An 18,068-nucleotide genomic window follows, 5' to 3' on the forward strand; every position below is an offset into this window, starting at 1 on the left:
CTCAACTGAAACAACATAGAACACACACCACAGCATTCTCCCACTCATACATCAACATTCCACAGGCACTTAGGTGACATCATAAATCACATGACAAACCACATCAGACTAACCAAGTACATCACAACAAGTAATGCACGCTTCTTAGCGCATTGTATATTCACCTTGCTTATATTGTTGGAGAATGTGCCACAGAATAGAATATAGACGAATCATACCACCATCGCAGTAAGTAAGTCTGGCGTTTTCTGGTAATTGACTCGATTCCTTGATACATCCTGATAGTTGCCGCGCTTCTTGGTGCATTGTATGTTATTATTGGAATGAGTGCTTATCTGTACCATACTGTACAGCCAAATTCATGTCTAGCTTAAGGAAACTGTTGTATTCATATGAAACAAGCCCTTTTTCCCATAGTGGATGAACAAGTTCCACTCAATGGACACATTGAACCCATTCTTCACAGAGTTAAGGATAAAGATCCATTTTTGTTCCAGTTTTCTTAACGCCAGATCTCTGTCTCCAACCCAAAGGAGCGGTTAAATAGTTTGTATGATAAACCAGAAGATATCTTTGTGGCTATGTTTGGTTTCCTTAAAATGTGCGACTAGTGGTTTATCAACTAATACATTTTTCACACATGAGTGATGTTCACATATTCTTTGACGTATAGGTCTTTTTGTTTTCCCTATATATAGAAGCCCACATGGGAATTTTATCCCATATAAGGCCCACTTAGTCAGACAGTTGGTGAAAGTATTGAACTTCCACATGCGGCCATTCAGATCTATTCTTTAATGTTTCTTGTCAAGCGACACACGGAGTAATTACCACATTTGAAATGGCCTATTACTGGGAGACGTTGCCAGAGAGTGGTTTGAACGTAAGTTATTTCTTTTGGTAGTGCATATGTGTGCACTAACTAACCTCTGAGAATTGGCATTCTTTTAAAGGCAAAGTACGGTTTATTGATCTTAAAATCATCGGAATAAATAATTCCCCAATTTTTTAGGATGTTCCTACGTCGGTTATTGCTAATGGGGGAAAAGAAGGTCACACAAGTTATTTTCTCAACATTGGTTTTATTCTGTTTGGTGAGACACATCTGCCTACTGATATGACGTGCCGGTTTAAGTGACCTTCTAATAGTGTGTGGGGAGTGCCCACGCTCTTTTAATCTCATACTTAGTTGTTTGCTATCTGCCTCATAGTCCAGACTTTGTGGTGAAAACTACTGAACAGCAAGAGCGTGTTCTTGTCACTTGGCTTCTTAAAGAGGGTGGTGCCCAATCTGTTGTCTGTAGACCTATATATTTTGAGGGCTAAAGCAATTATTTCACTATTAGTTTTCATCGTGAACTTTATCGATGGCTCCTGTGTATATAACCATATAACGTATGTTGTTTACATCCTTATTTGTTATTAAGCAGCATTAGTTTGTACATTTAGATTTGATGAACCATCTTTTGATGGAATAATAACAGTGTGCAGGGCACGGGAGGGTTCCTACTTTTGGATCCTCTTTTGTTTCCTTACATATGTGTGTCGGTGGTCCTGTGCCCGTCTCACCTTTACTCCCACGATCCTTAAATAAATGTTAAATAACTATATACAATTTACAAAACCCTTCTTTCTAGAAAAAATGTGTGGAGTGCACCTACAAACCTCTTCTCACAGTTTGTTGAATCATTGGTTTTTTACCAGTGTGGCACAATTTATAGGTAGCACCCCTATTCTTAAATGTGTTATTCATAAACATGTAATTTTCACGAATAAATGAACTTACAGACAAACATGCTTCAACATTAGCATTTGATGCAGAGGAAGCCAAACGGATTTTGTCATTAATTAAGGATACTGAAAAATTCCTACAGAGTAAGATCAGTCCAGACCGTCTCATATTCCAAATGGAGAAATTAATCAGGAAGGAGATTGCACAGAAATTGTATGCCAGGACATTGGTGGAATACTTTAAATCCCAAAAAATCCCAAGGGGTTTGAGAGTTTATCTTAGACCTACATTGTGCAGTGAAAGTAAAACCTTTGTGGGAAAGTGGGACCGTATTTTGAACAAGTGTTCCTTGGATCTGATCCTCTTAACGATAGAAGAATTATCTAAATCCCTTACCTCAATAGATACAGAAATTGTCAACTTAAAAACCCAATTTAATGAATTCAAGACATCTGAAGAATTAGCACAATTATTGACAGACATCAATGAAAAACTATCCTCATATAAGTCTGACATTGAACAAAGGAAGCTGAGGAAATTTCCAGCTGGCAGGAATACTATCATCACCACAATCTAAATTAAACAAAGCCCAGACATCCAGATTCCTCAAACTCAGGAAACGAGAGCAGTTCTAGTAGAGAAGGTGCACTGATACAACCAGGTACCACAGGCTTAACTACAGACACAGAAAACAGACTACCACCACCACCAGGAGGAAGATCATGACCTTCTGACCCTATAGAAACTACATCACCTTCAACACCACCAAGATCAGATGACACTTGGTCTTTTTTAGGACTCAGAGACAAACCAAGAGAAAAACGAGGAGAGGGCAAGGCAACTCAAAAAAGTACAGATAAGTGAAAATGTGGTGTCAACATCTCCAGAAAGATCCTCACTAGTGGCCAGCTTGAGATGTTAAACAAAGGAATGGCCTTTGTCCCGACAAACAACACTACACTATCTGAGGAGAACATTTGCCTTCATAGGCTATTAAGGAAACTCGTGCTCAAAATCTTCTTCGAGGCTGACGAAAATTTGGAAGCCCACCATTCAGAAGGTGAAATGCTAGAAATTCGACCTAAAAGCAATTTCGATCCACATATACAGAATTCAATCCTAAACCTTTTTTGAGAAGAAAGTTTTGTCTGATTTGAAGCGAATAAATTACCAGATATCCACACCTTTTAATGTAAAGAAATGCAAACTGGACCATGTTTAGGCATTGGCTAAAGACGAAGATCTCACTAGAAAGCCAGCTGACAAAGGAGGCACCATTGTGATTGTGGATACGGTTGACTATACAAAAAAAATCCTGGAACTACTTAACAAAGTCTACACATATACCAAACTGGATGGTGATCCAATTATGAGGATAAGAGCACTCATTGAAAAGACAGTGGATGAAGCTTTAGACAATGAATGGATCAGCAGTAAAACATGCACATTTTTAATCAATCAACATCCAATCACGCCTGTGTTTTACGGACTGCCCAAAATTCATAAGAACTAGAGTGACCAACCTTTGAGACCCATAGTGGCTGGAACTGACAGTATATTTGATCCATTGTCTAAATAAATCGACCGATTACTACAACCATTGATCCAGGACATCCCAACGTATCTGAAAGACACCTCAGATTTCCTTAACTGTACCCAAGAAATTAGAGCATTGAGCTCAGTATGCATATCTGTAGTTTGTACACTTCTATTCCGCACGAGGAAGGGATCCAGGTGGTAGAATGGCTTTTATTTAATTCACAAGCAACCAGAGGGGATCCACAATTCATTATGAAATATTTTAAGCTTAATACTCAATAACAATTACTTCAGATTTCAGGGCAACTTTTACCTCCAGGCTACTGGTACATACATGGGGTCAGCAATGGCCCCAGTTTATGCAAACACTTTCATGTATAGATTTGAGCATATTCATGTGCTGGAGAATACGGAATGGTCCAGTAAGATACTAATATGGAAGCGCTTCATAGATGACATCTTTAGCATTTGGTGTGGCACACCAGAAGAATTGACTACCTTTTTTGATTACTTGAACCCAGTACATCATAGTATTACATTTACAATGGAAATTGGAACACCAACTTTACACTTTTTGGATGTTTGCTTGGAAATCAAAGATAATCAAATTACCAACAATGTTTACCATAAGCCAACTGATGTAAATAATCTACTGCATTTTACAAGCTTTCATCCTAAATCCATGTTGGGTAGTTTACCATACAGCCACATTCTTAGGCTAAAGAGAATAGACTCAGATCCAGCAGGTCTCAATGTTGAATGTACAAAACTACTGGATAAATTTGAGAGGAGGGGCTATCCACACTCTGTTCTAGAGGAGGCTAAAGAGAGATCATCTAGTGTAAGCAAGGAACATTTACTGACTCCAAGAGTAAAAGATAAAGAGACACCACTGCTCTATATATCCAAATATTCACAACAGAGCTTCCAAGTGGGGAGAGCTATTAAAAAACTTTGGGGTATTCTTCATAGTGATCCACTCCTCCATAAACTATTTCCCAAATCTCCAATGATGGCCTTTAAAAGAGGTCAGAATTTAAGAGATAAATTGGTGAGAGCTGAGAAACCCCCGAAAGAGAAACAATTGCTGTTGAGTACAAGAAAGAAGGGAACTTACCCCTGCCTGGGTTGCTCAAACTGTAACAATGTAATAAAAGGAGAAACTGTTGCACAGCTCCACACGGGTAAAAAGTATAAACTAAGAGACTTCGCCACTTGCATTTCAGTAGGTGCTATCTATGCAATTAAATGCCCCTGTGGTAAATTGTATGTGGGCCAGACTACCGGACCGGTAAAAAATAGAATTACCGAACATAAATCAAATATCAGATGTAAAAACACTAAATCTCCCCTGGCAAGGCATTTCACAGAGTATCATCACACAGTAGCTCAGGTTAAATTCCAAATATTGGAAGTGGTAAAAAAAACCATTCGGTGAGGGGAGGGGGATTATCAGTCAATCCTCTCCTGCAGAGAAAAATTTCGCATACATCTTCTTGACACATTGAATCCAAAAGGAATCAATTAAGAGTTTTCTCTCAGATGTTTCATCTGATGTTTATCAAAGTATTGACATAGATTGTGTTGGACAAGTTTACTGAGAAACATAGATAATGACACCATATGGTACCTTTTGGTGATACATCCGTCAAAAAATGACTTTGCAGGGACAGCTTACCAAACTATCTGGGAGCCTCTGAATGAGGAACATGGGTAATGTAATATATAGACAATTTACATATTGACGGTGGAACATCTGTTAAAGTAATGTCAGTCCGGGACTTGTCTACCGGCCCACTTGTCACAGTTCTATGTTAAAATGTACCTACTGAGGCTAACCATGTATGTGGAGGAGTAATACAGGCTATATACATATTTAAGTGTTACCTCTTCTGTTGTGACCATAATGTAATATTTGCAGACGATTATCATTGATGGATTGAGTCGTTTGTGACTCTGGCCATTGTCCTAATTCATTTAAACCCTCCTACTACTTTAATTACATTACCTAAACTTGAGCAATATGTAGTTCAGAATTGAGCACTATTAGGAGCAACCAGTAACTAGTGAACATTTGGTTAGTTCTTTGATATTCTAAGATGGCGCCCACAGAAGACTCAATCTGTAAGGGGACCTTGTCATGAACTATCAGCACAAGGACTTGGGCCAGTCCTTTCTCTATTTCTATCAACCTCATGCAACATATGGGGTCCTTCAGTAGGCGCTGGTTTTCCAGCGTCCTGCAGGGTTGCCCTGGTTACAGAGAAACCCACCGAAGAACGCGCTAGAGGCACATCGTCTCGATTGAAGCGCGCGTGGCTCCCACAAGCCGTATAGACAGCAGCAGAAACAAAGATGTCCAATATCACATCTGTGTAATTTCACAGTTGAATTCACAGGTGAGAATAAAGCTGTATGGACACACTGCATTTTAGAATAGGATTTTCTGGCCAAGGTTAAAGAATTCAGCTTGTGCAAACTTCACTTTTTTTTTACACTTCTCCATAGATTTTCATAGGATCTTGTTACCGCATAGACATTTGAGAATGAGAGACGCTTGTATCTACAATTGAGAACCCGGATTGCTTGGAAATTCCGGCCTCAGCCTCTCAACTTGAGAGGTAAGCCTGCTGTTCAAATGCAGTTATTATTTGTCTCAGCACTCCGTGATTATCTACTGCACAACGCACCCGAGTGCAGTTTCAGTTTGTTTACTGCCTTCAATTGTATTCTTATTACGCACTCATTAAATAGTGGCAAGTAGATAGAAGGTCTGGTAACAGCTTCAGTAATGGAACGATGTGCTAATATATGATTGTATTGGCTCTAAATAGTGACAACATTAATGACTAAGAATGCAGAGCGCCAATAGATATTAAGAGCTCTCCACTGACAGACATATGCTCTATTCACATTAAGGTTTTCAGCCTCAGGACAGGAGAGTTTCCAGTCTTGACGTTTGAGGATTATAACACGGTAGGTCACCATTACCAGAAGAAGAAGTATCTTCAGGAGTATCTTTAGTGATTTCAATCAAGGCACGCTGACTCCATCGTGTAATCCTGTTTACTGTTGCACACAAGTATAAGCGCCACAAATAGATCTAGATAAGAGTCATCAGACACGTATTACCAGGATACATGGGAAATTATATGCGGGATTACATACTGGTCACAATAGTGGCTTTATCTTTTTTATGTGTTTAAACAACAGTTAGAATTTCCTTTAATTGTGTTCAAATCTACTCTATCCCCAACAAGTGGATTAATTTAGGTTTTGTTTAACTAAATTGCAATATACAATGAGAACAATAAGTGGGCCATACAGCATCCTTGTCGTGCGCTAGCCTTCACTTAGAAAATTAGCCACAATCAGGTACAAATTCAAGATTTGTTCACCAGTGCCCAAACCTGAGCGAAAACCCTGTTGAATATCTGTGAGAACGCTAACGGCACTAACCCAGGATTCAATTTTGCCTAGAAGTGCCCTACCGAATATTCTAAATAAGGAATGCAGAGTGAGGAGTGAGCTGGGAATTTCATCCCTGGATGCAGAGCATACTTGACACTATAATCCTAAATTTGAAAAGCAGAGCAAGAGGCATGCTGGGCTCCATACTCAGAGATAAACAGCAGGAGCATGAAGCATGCTGGGTGTTATAACCCTTAGACGGAGGAGTACAGCGCAATCATGCTGTGCCCTCTAAACCTAAGACTGACAAACAGAGCAAGACGCATACTTAAGCCATAATCACCCATTCCCCGGACTGGAGCGGGTGGCAACAGCCTGGGGCCAGTGTTAAAAGGCCCGAGCATAGCATCTGCCTTTAACATGCACCGGGTGACTATGGCTATTAGCACCCCGGGTTTGCAATCTGGAAACCCGAGGTGCTAAGAAAAATGTATTTTCTTTCAAAGAACCAGGCTCAGACTGGCCTATAGCGCAATAGGCCCATGGCCGAACCAAAATCACAAAATGCTGTTGTGGAACAATTTTTTTGGTCAAACTGGGCCACATTTCTGGACAATTTGGGCCAGTTTGATGAGTTAATTCACTCTGCGACTAGTAGTTTTGACCAGTGTTGCTGAATAAATATTCTTTAAAATGCACAGTTTGCATCACACTTTATAAAAAAAAACCTCCCCCTTGGTTACTATTCAAACAGTGTCACAAAAGGAATGAATAGCCATTTGCAACTGTGGGCCACTTTTTCATTGGTGCCCGAAACAATTTTATGACCCAGCCCAACCCTGCAAAGAAACTGGTCTTCATGGCAATCTGAAGGTATTTGGAAATTGGGGCACGTTCATTACAGTGTTTCTATGCTTACCTTTGAATTCCTAAGGTTTAATTATAAGTTGTGAAATACGGAAGATCGTCTCTATCATGTGCTTTGTGCTGTTTTTGAAACTCTGTTTTTGCCCCTGAATGCCTCTTTACATGATGTTCACTCTGTAATACATTTGGCCAAGAGCACGCCTCTTTCAACTTCACTTCTGTACAATCTTCTAGCTCCAATAGGTCTTAACAGTGCTTATGAACATGGAACGGCTGTATGGTAATCTGATTTGGGATTTGAGATTTCTGATGGTGAATGGAACCGTATATGTGCTGGTCCAGATCGGTTTAAGCTTGACCTGGATCTGAGGTATACTCAACAGCGGATTTTGCATTGTATTTATTGGTCTCCCGGAGAATGAAACAGTGTAACCTTGTTCAGGACGATACATGTTGGAATTGCAAATTAGCAGGGCATTTTGGCAGTTACCCAACTGCAATTTCTGTGGATGGAAGTGTCAAATACTGGGGAGCCTGGGGTGCGGAGCCAGTCATGAATTAGTTGAACTTTCCATCTTTATTAACAATTAGAGCTCCAAAGAAGAAAAGCAATCGAATATTCCATTTTCTAAACAGACAATAGTGACAAAAGAGGGAGGACATCTTTGGAAAAGTTCCTGTCTTACTCCAGGTGCCTGCAACCTTTGGCTCGCTGGATGTTTTGGGCTACTTCTCCTATCAGCCCCATCCAGCATAGTCACTGCTGATGGATCATGGGCGTCATGGTCCGAAACATCTGGAGAGCCGCAGGTTGCACACCCGTATCTTCATGGAGTGTCTCGAGAGGTTAGCTCAGGGACAACGTGCTCGCCTTGGAAGCAAGACGACGCGCAGCACCACAGGTTCGATCCCCGGGTCCACGCATAGAAACCTCTGAGTATTAAGAGCGTTATAAATGAACCCATTACAATTACAATGGATGAGTTAAGGAATTAGGCAAATTCTGATACCTTTCTAGGGCATTGACGAGCGTGAACTTTGTGACCCCCCCAACGTTGTCTCTGCTATTTAAACATAACTCATGTTCAGTTACCATGGATTGGGCATTCTTTACTCACCAGATGATCACCTCCGAATTCTGCCTCTTCGACCAACCAAACATAATGTGAGTGCCTCCTCGGATTGTCCTGATCCTTACCCCTTACACACTCTTGATCAGCCAGAAACCCATACAAATAACAGAGAAAGGCAGGTGTGGTGGAACTTACTGCATCGGTAGTCCTTGAAGGACGCATTGCAGAGTGGCTTGGTGGTTCCCATCGGTGGGAGGCACTGCGGTTCAGAAAGCAGCTGGTGGCATTCAAGGGCAACCTGGACTGGGCAGAAGATGAAAAGCAAGGTATGAGGCTGGGTTGCCAAGTTGAAACAGGCATTGTCAAAGACAAAAGGTCTGCTTTGTAAACGTAGATTTTGGTTGTCCTGATGGCAGGGCAAGCTATGGAAACGGAGCAACAACAAAAACAATGTAGAGCAGTACAAAGAGGAAAGCACTGAAATAAAGCATGCCTTTAAAAGTATCATTAACAAATGACTGCCATTGTGGAGAGCTGGGCCGGCCTTAGACGCTGCAGCGCCACGGACAGAAAAACAACAACTTGGCGTCCCTCCCATGTAGCAGGGAGTGGGGGGGGGGGCGTCAACATCTTCAATAGGCACCAGCAGGTGCCCTATTGTTGTTAGATGCGCCCTGCAGAGCGCATTTAATTCCTTCCCACACCACGCCAGCCCCGACAGACCTTGAAAGACTCCCCTGAGCTGGCATGGCGGCTGCCCGGCCTGCCCTGCTCTAACGCCGGCTCTGGTGGAGAGCTCCACTCACATCTACAAAATGACGCTGCAGTAACAGCGCATGCTTCAGATTGTCTGTTATCTCACGTCTGATTTTGCTTCTGACCCACCGAGAGATCTTTACAGACGTATCATTGCAAATGTTTCCTCTAAGCAATTTTGATTTTGTTTCTCACAATTCGATTTATTTGGGAGTGCTGAAGCTCAAGAGAGGGCATTAGAGAGTTATCTCTTGTATCTTTTTTATTGTTCACTTATTATGCTTCTTTAGCTTATCTGATCAGTCATTCCTCCATTTAAACTTTTATTAAATTGCAAGTAAAAATCGAATCACAGATGTGTTTTTTGTTTTTTTTATTAAATGAGAAGGATAGGTTCAAGCATCAACTTTGCAACTAATGGGCGGCAAAGAAAAATTAAACGCTGTGTTAGTGCAGTTTTAAAATCACACAATTTTCAGGTTTTGATGCCTTTTATTGGACTAACTGAAAATACTAAGCAAAAATGGGACAAAGTGTTATCTTTCGAAATTGAAAAATATGCTCTCAATGTTTAATTGGTGCAGTCTCCAATGCTGCCTGGCTATGCCGCAAACTTTACAATCGTTTCCTGGCCTGCGTACAGTGTTGCAAATCAAAAATACATTATCCATTTTTGAACGGTACAGTGTATGCGGTTACCTCAGCGTGTCTCAAGCTCTGTAATGGGTGCCATATATTAGAGCTTACACTCCCAATATTTCCGTCATTTGTGTCCTGTGCCCCTCATGCATTAGGGGTCCTGAACAGTAGTGTTTGACAGCTGTTGGTGAGAGAGGGTACTGGGGGAATGTTTTCTAACTTTGTTGATATGATTGCCCTAATGGACCTGGGCTCAAAGTGGGCCATAGTGTGTCATAAAACTAATATCTATTTTCAGACCGCTGTCTTTTAGGTTAAGGGGCTTCAGGTACTTCAGAGGCCCCCTTTTAAAACCATTGCCAATAGATCCTGCAATGAATGCCCATCCTGTGTGGAGTGGCGATGCAATGGTGTTTCTGTTTTGGGTTTTGAGATGGTGTATCTCTGTAGCATCCTCCTTTTACGCAACTCTTTGTAGGTATTACCCACATAATTCCCTTGCATGCATTTTCTGCATTGGATGATCTGCAGTTATATGTCTCTTGTTGCTGCAGTATTCGGTTCTGCAGGGTTTTGATAGCAGATCCGCTGCAGATGGTTGGCATGTATTACATCCTCTGTTGTTGAAAGAGTATGTTTGAGGTCTTATGGCACACTATGATGCTCTGGCAAGATTCGGGCTGCTATTCCTTGGAGGGAACTTTGGAGGAAGCTATAATGCTGAAGAGTATAACAAAGAGGAGGCAGGATGGAATAGTATGACAGTGCAATGGATCCAGTGTGATTACTCAGAGAAGTGTCCCTGGATGATCTGGGATGAGGAATAAGAGTCCAGCCGGTCTTTCAGGCTTGATAATCTTATGTGCATTCAGAATACGCAAAATCTCTGGCAGATCAATCTGAGGTGGCCAGAGGAAGACCAACCTTTTAGGTCAAGCTTTCGAGGAGATGGAGACTTGCGCCCGTGGCCGAGAAACCAAATACTTGCCCGTAGACTGAGCCCGACAATTTTTCACAGATGGAGGGATCTCCATTGAAAGGGAAAATCTGCCCTTCTGGGCAATGTCCCACAGCACAGGTAGAAAGCTGCTCTGCTTTACCCTTAGCTGTGCATAAGGTCACCACCTACTAAGACAACAAACTGAGCCTCTTGAAAAGGTTTGACTGTGTGCCAGCTTGTCCGATCTGTGGGGGACTTGGCAGAGGAATATACCCAGGTGCCTGCTGTAACAGCTGAAACTGGATCCTGATATGGACTGTACCTGGCAACCCCTCTGTCAAGACAAGAGCGCACAAACTGACCTTGTTGCAGGGTTTCTGCACCCCACTTCAGCTATAGATAACAAGAAGAACGGAGAGAAACATTAGAAGAGTTTGCCTGTCTGGCAGTGAAGGTCTCTGATGCTCTGCCAAGCTTTTGTTTGCTGGCCCCTGCCACACCACGAACGGGACTGTGGAGGATTTCAACATGTTGGAGGGTACAACAAAGAGGAGACAGGTGAGATAGCCTGACGGTGCTATGTATCCAGTGTGCTCAATCTGAGAAATGTCAAAACCGAATTGTCATCAAATGCCCTGGGGAAAGTGACAGGGAGAAGGAGAAGCTGCAGCCTCTCGCTGATACCCCGCAATCAGAGACCGCAAACACAACCATGCTGGGAAAAGGGGAGGGGCTTAGAGGGTTTTTGAAAGCCTCTCACCTGTATAACCCAGCCCCTGGGGAAAAGACAGGCAAAGATTGATTCCTAGTGTCATGTGAGCTCTGGAGCCAATGAAATGGGGAGGTGGAGACAGAACTACCAGGACCACACTATAAAAGGAGACAGAAGGAGAGGCAGAATGTGGATTGAAGGGCTGAGTTCAGGAGGTGTAAAGGTAGATCAAAAGGCTAGCCAGTGGCAGAGTGAGGTATTTGTGAGAAAGACTATAACCAGTTGTGTGTGCATAGTGTAGTGTGAGGAGGAGGTCTGTGTAAAAGGTGAGTGACAAAGATAAAAAGATAGAGCTGCAAGTGTGGGGAATTAGAGGGTGAAAGTGATAGAGTGTGTTTGGTGGGAAGGGGTGGAGAGAGTGCAAGGAGGTAGTTGGTGTGGTGGTGATGAAGGAGTGAAGCAGGAGGGTTGAAGAATATAGTGGTAAGAGATATGTGGAGAGTGTGCTGCGGCGAGGACAGGGAAGAGGGGTGCAGTGGCAGCTAATGAGTGGAGGATGAAAAAGGTGAGAGAAGGAGAGAGAGGGTGTGCATACTGGAGGGAGTAGGACAGAAGTAGAGACGGTGGGAGAAAGGAATGAGGTAGTAAGATCAGGGAGAGGAGTAAAAGGGAGCGACTGAGGGTGAGACTGAAACAGAGGTTCTGGCGCTGGCACCTTTCCCATCAAGCCACAACGACATTGCTGAGGCGTGCTAGGAAAGAGCCTCTCTAGAAAATCCCTGGATGGAGCCAGATAGATAAGGCTATTGCCTTTGTGCCTTCATTACCAGATAGCACTAGATACTAGGGGTTACGGATCGCTACTTGCCAACACTGGGATTTAAGGATGCCTGGTCTAGGGAGGAGGAATCCAACAGAAGACGAGAAAGGGACACCCAGTAGGGTACCTCCCTTCTCCAGCCTGGTGCGTTACATTTAGCCTCTGCCTATTATAACATTGAACAACCTGAACATCGTAACATTGAATAATCTGCACAGTTTATATTGTTTAAAAATAAAAACCCTTGAATTCTCTTGGAGACTCTGTGAATTGTTAAGGTCATCAGTGACACAACAGAAATACCAATCAGCATGCCCAGTTGCCACCAGCAAATTCCACAAGCTGAGGAAAGAAGCCATCAGACCTAATTGAAAGAGTCAAACTCGGCGCCCAATCAACTATACTCACCGGAGTGTTTAGAAAAGGCAGAGCAGACCAAACACAATATTATCCACAGTGAAAAACTGAATTTGGAGGGTGTGTGCGAAAAAAGGTGGCAGGGCCTAAAGGGCTTAACAAGATTTGCTAAGTGAAAGTCAACTCGAGGGGGAAAGAGCAGCCATAAATCGGCCCCTAGGGTCAGGTGAGGCACCAGACCAATGAAGGGGAGGGTAAAGGATAGGAACAGGAAGGGGGGAGTATAAAAGCTTTGCCAAAAAAAAGCAGAGTGCGGGGCAGCTCAGGTACAACGTGGTAAGTAGGTTCATTATTTGTTGTACCAAAAGAACAGGTGCTGTCCATTAAATGTTCTTGTATCACAATGTGTAGATATAATTTCAGGTGCAGATGGGTCAACCAGTCTCAGGGCCACCTAAGACTGTAAAGAAGGACCAGGGAGAACAGTACCTGTTAGACACTAACAAGAGACCTACATATGCACTCCTATAGGGATGCAGCCAATACCAGGTTGGTTGTCACACTGGTGTTCTGGGTGCATACCCAATAGTGGGGTGGTGGCCCAGAACAAGTGGTGGAGTTAGATAATATTGTTATCAACATTCATCATGCCTACAAATTAAGCAGGAAGCTTCAATAAATTGGTTACAGTTGATTTTCTATGTGATTATAAGTGTGTCAAAGTGTCTCACATAGAAAAACTGTTTGTCAATGGTGAATTGTGATTGACGTTCCTCTTTTATGTTTATGCTTATATTTACTAAAGAAAAATGCAAAAGAAGACTATTGTGGCGTCAACCTTGTTGTGAGACCCTTTGAAACAGAGACCCAGTTCTTCTTCAACTATATAACTCATGCATCTTCGGGTCCTTTATTTATTTATGTGCAATCTTAAACTCGCTTTCTTGGGTGACACGATTTGTCACAGCCACCGCTGTGCAGGGATGGGGGCCACTTTGTTGTCGGACCCTAGTGCCAGCATGGGGAACAATTTGTTGTTTGACCCCAGTGCTACCACACACTCGCCCTCGTGTCCCACACTATTCCCGCTAGACGCGGACCAGTGGGTGCACACCCTACAAAGGATCAAACACGCTTGCACACACGAAGAGCGTGACTAATGCTTTTATTTTCCAACAATTTTCCAACACTTTCTCTTTCCCCGGAGCTACTTCTGATTTGGAGTGGATGTACCAATACACCCCCCCGAATGGTGGACCAATCAGCACTATCCACTGCTATCTGGGTTCCACCTACTATTGTGATTGGTTCATTTTCCCGTGTCGCGCTGCCGACACTTCCGGGTCACGTGACCCGTGACAAGTCCGTATCTCTGTTGCACTTAGCAACCAGCCTCGGCCAAGCCAAGTCAAGCTTGTAGCCACAGGCCGTTCCCGATAGCTGCATGTGGATGACTCAGCGTCCTGTGCAGCCCTGAGCGAGCCGCATTTTGGCTGACTGCTAATTAAAAGGTAAGCAACATGCGCATTGATCTCTTCTACGGCTGTATTCTTCACCGCACACCATGCTGCCCTGAGAGGTAGCCACTACTTATCTGCAGGTTGATATGCACTGAGACTAATGTGCTCCCTTTCTCTACTACATTTTGTTTTTCAGTATTCATTACTGCGTCCACCTGACTGAGGGATTGCACTCGCTGCTCTTCGCACAGCAGTCATCTTTACTTCATTTTTGGAGGAGGTGTATTGGTAGGCTGATAACCGCCTTTTCTATACTATGTATCCTTTCCCCAGTGGCAACAGCACAGCCCGAATATGCAATAATGGTTGCTCTATCGAGCATGTAGATTTACTCATTTATTTATTTATTTATTCATTTATTTTTTATTGTTCATTATTATTATAATTTTAAAATAGGTTTTCTGTTATTCATTTCCCTATAGTTTGTGAGCATGCACGTCGCACCGCAGCACCCGCGCATCTATGCCTGATTGGGCTCAGGCTTACCGTGTGTCTCTCGGCAGTCCCGGTGTGGGTTTATCGAGTCGGCTCTGAACAGCACGCCAGTTTCTTTTTTTTCCAGTCCAACATCCATGGGGACTGGACAAATTGGTGAGGAATGGTTAAATCCTAATTTCTTCCTCCCTAGGAGTTCTCCTTCGTTTGTTTGGTCACACATACATGTTCTAGGCAGAACCTTTCATGGCTTTTCTAAATTTTAAAGCAAGCTTGGGGTGGAATGGGAGATGTACACTCAAGCATGCATTCTGACCACTATAGCCCATTATTTTCAGTTGGAAACTTAGTTTTTCCTTTTTGTGTTCTCTCTCTTTTTCCCTACAGGGTATCATGAATTTGCCCCGAAGAAGGTGGTAACACACAACCACTGAAACGCTAAAAAAAGATAAGGGGGATTGGCTTCTAGATTCTCGGCCTTTGAACATTTGGACACGTGTTCCCTTTTTTGGAACGTATTAAATAACTTGGCAGCAGACACAACATATTGAAAACTGTTTCTGTCTAAATCTGGTGTATCCATATATGTTTTCTGTTTCCCCTATATGCGTTGGCAAACCCAGTGGAGGTTTCCCTTATATGAGTCTTATGAGAAGATCTCTGAAAACTTTTTCTAAAAAAACCTTTAGACTCATTTTGAAATAAATTGTATACTAATACTAGGCATTTGAGGGATTTCCTACCTCTATTTAATTTGTTTAGATTGTTGCTCAAATTAGAATACATGAAACTGTCACTATGAAACTGTTTTATTTATCCTTTCTTTTCCCTTTTTTTAAATCAGAGGAGCTTTTCCTCTCTTGCTCTTTCCCCTTATTCTGAGCACTGGGTTTTTCGTTTGTTCACACTTGCAATTATCAGCATCCGTTTCCTTTATTCTTTAACCTTGGTTATGTGTAACCCTATGTTTGATGAATGATGTAAATAATTGTTTCATCTCCCCTCTCCATGTTTACGATTGTTTACGATTCGGAGCGGGCGCGGAGTCGGCGCTGAGTCTGAGTCTTGGGAGTGTGTGGAGTGTCTCCCTGTTTCGCTGTGGCTTTGCAGTCTGTCTACACTGCTTTCTGATTCGGCTTGTGGGCGTGCCGTGCAGCTGAAAGACCCAACTCTCCCGCGGAGCGGACGCAGAGTCGGCGCTGAGTCTTGGGAGTCTTAGGAGTCTGAGGGGGTGTAAGGACTTGCACCTTCCTTTTGGAAAGATCATGAAGGCGGTCCTCTCTCCCAAGACTCGGGCGCAGCGAAAGAATGAAGCTGCCTCAATGGAAGTATCGGCTGTGAGAAAACGAGGCAAGGTTGATGTGGCGGTCTGTGCCGAAAGTGCGAGCATTGAATTGGAGGGGCCAGCTGTCCTGATGCCCAGTTTAACCAGTGCCTCTACGGAATTATCTCCCGCTGCTCTCCAACAAGTAAGTGCTAACATGGATGCTTGTGCGCAACTTGCCACGCATGAATCCTCATTCACATTTAAAGCGGCAAGTCGTGTACTTGCTGGTCAGCACACACAGCAAATTTTGTCAAACCCCTTGTCTGGTTTGTCGGATAAGCCTCGTGGTTCGTTTTCTGCTGGGACTGATGTGAATGACGAGCCCTCGATGTGCGCGGCTGAACTAACGGTTGGTGCAAGGCCGGCTTGTGTGCCGAATGAGACCGATTTGTGCTTGACCCGCTCTTGTGTTGTAAACCAGAGAAACTGTATAGGCAAGATGTCAGTGGCCGGCCGCTTGTCTGAGACCTTTCTCGAAAGGCCCAGTTCCATCAACTCTCCACTTACTGCTTCTCAATGGACTACTAAGAAACTTAATGTAATAGCAGAGCCGGCTGACCCGATTCCAAGCGAGTACTACCAACGGTCGCCTGATTACGGCACTCGGAATAGCAACAGCGAGAGTGTTTTTGTGAGATAGAGTCTCCTAAAGAGTCGACGCAGTGTTGCGATTTGGGGTCTGTGGATTCTGTACGGTCTACTGTTGTGCATACACTGGGTGTTCCACGTCACTCTACAGATAGTGCTGACGGCGACGCTGTGTTCCGGAGATCTTTAAGAAACTGTGAAGTAAGGCGGTTGAGTTCCGCTGTAGACCCTCAGCCTAAAGTTTCAGGGAATATTCATCTCATCTCTGATACTGTAATAGCACACGGTAGTGAGCGAAGAAGTTCGCTGGAGGTGGTCAACAAATTACTGGCTGATCTCACTCGTTTAAATCAACAAAGAATACCCAAGGATAAAATTGGCAAAAACCTTGATGTTTCTACAACGGTTGACGTGGAAAGTGAGTGCTTGCAAGTTGACAGTGGGTCACAACCTTTAATCAAAAAGCATCAACTTAATGGAGCTGGCTACTTGACGAAGCGTACGAGACTTGATGAAAGCCTTTCACCCAGACTGAGATGCTCTCAGAACAAAAAGGCTAAAAGACTTGTGTATAGTATCTCACCTCACTGCACTGAAATAGAACAAGACTCTTATAATTCGGATGAAGCACCAAGCGACGTCCTTGCTGGCCAAGTGTCTTCGGACTCCTCGTTGATGGAGCGGCCGTATCCTAAGATTAGACGTCCTGTTTATCACAAGAAGAAAGGTGTGCCTAGTAAAGCAACCGAGCCTGAAACTGTAAGAACCATGCCAACAACGCAAGATTTGCAGGCCCTGATAATGTCCTCTTTAAACATATCGATTGCTCCTTTTCTCAAATTATACGAAAGTCTAAATGACACGATTAAAGACCTGTCTGCAGGGGTCTGTAGGTTGTCCAATAATTCAGCAAACTTTGGAAAGGAAATGTCTGAACATAAGAATATGGTTGAAGAGATGATTAGGAAGTCAGATATAACAGAGGCCGCTCTTCTGAATCAAATTTCAAACGCAAATATTGATAAAAAAACTACTGGCAGAGGTTGCTAAGGAAGCCTTGAAAATATTCCATAAAAATAATGGCTGTGACGTGCAAACAGGAGACTCTTATTGTTCAAAGTGTCAAGCTTCAAGAATTTCAAACGGTGTACAGATGTCAACAGTGGTTGCCACTGACCAACAGATGTGTGCCAAGGCGAATGTGCTTGTGGAACATCCTATTGCCATCTTGGATGAAAATAACGACTGCCGTGTGGATACATCTAAGGTTCAAACTCCGATTAGTAGTGAAGTAACTAGTTCTAAATCTGGTTTCGCCAAAGTGATAATGGAGGCCCAAGATGTGGCAAACT

The 18,068-nt window shown here is 43.0% G+C and overlaps 1 protein-coding gene across 1 annotated transcript in view; it reads right to left on the minus strand.

Moving 5' to 3' along the window:
- The window catches only part of LOC138472587 (tyrosine-protein kinase STYK1-like), a 567,235-nt gene that overhangs the window by 359,859 nt on the left and 189,308 nt on the right, over window positions 1-18,068 (minus strand). Inside the window, exon 2 of the mRNA XM_069610834.1 lies at window positions 8,818-8,925. Coding sequence (XP_069466935.1) covers window positions 8,818-8,869 — 52 coding nt within the window. The 5' untranslated portion in view covers window positions 8,870-8,925. The remainder of the gene's footprint in view (window positions 1-8,817; window positions 8,926-18,068) is intronic.

Source organism: Ambystoma mexicanum, chromosome 8 (assembly GCF_040938575.1).
Source record: "Ambystoma mexicanum isolate Mex_15411 chromosome 8, UKY_AmexF1_1, whole genome shotgun sequence".
Classification (NCBI taxonomy): domain Eukaryota; kingdom Metazoa; phylum Chordata; class Amphibia; order Caudata; family Ambystomatidae; genus Ambystoma; species Ambystoma mexicanum.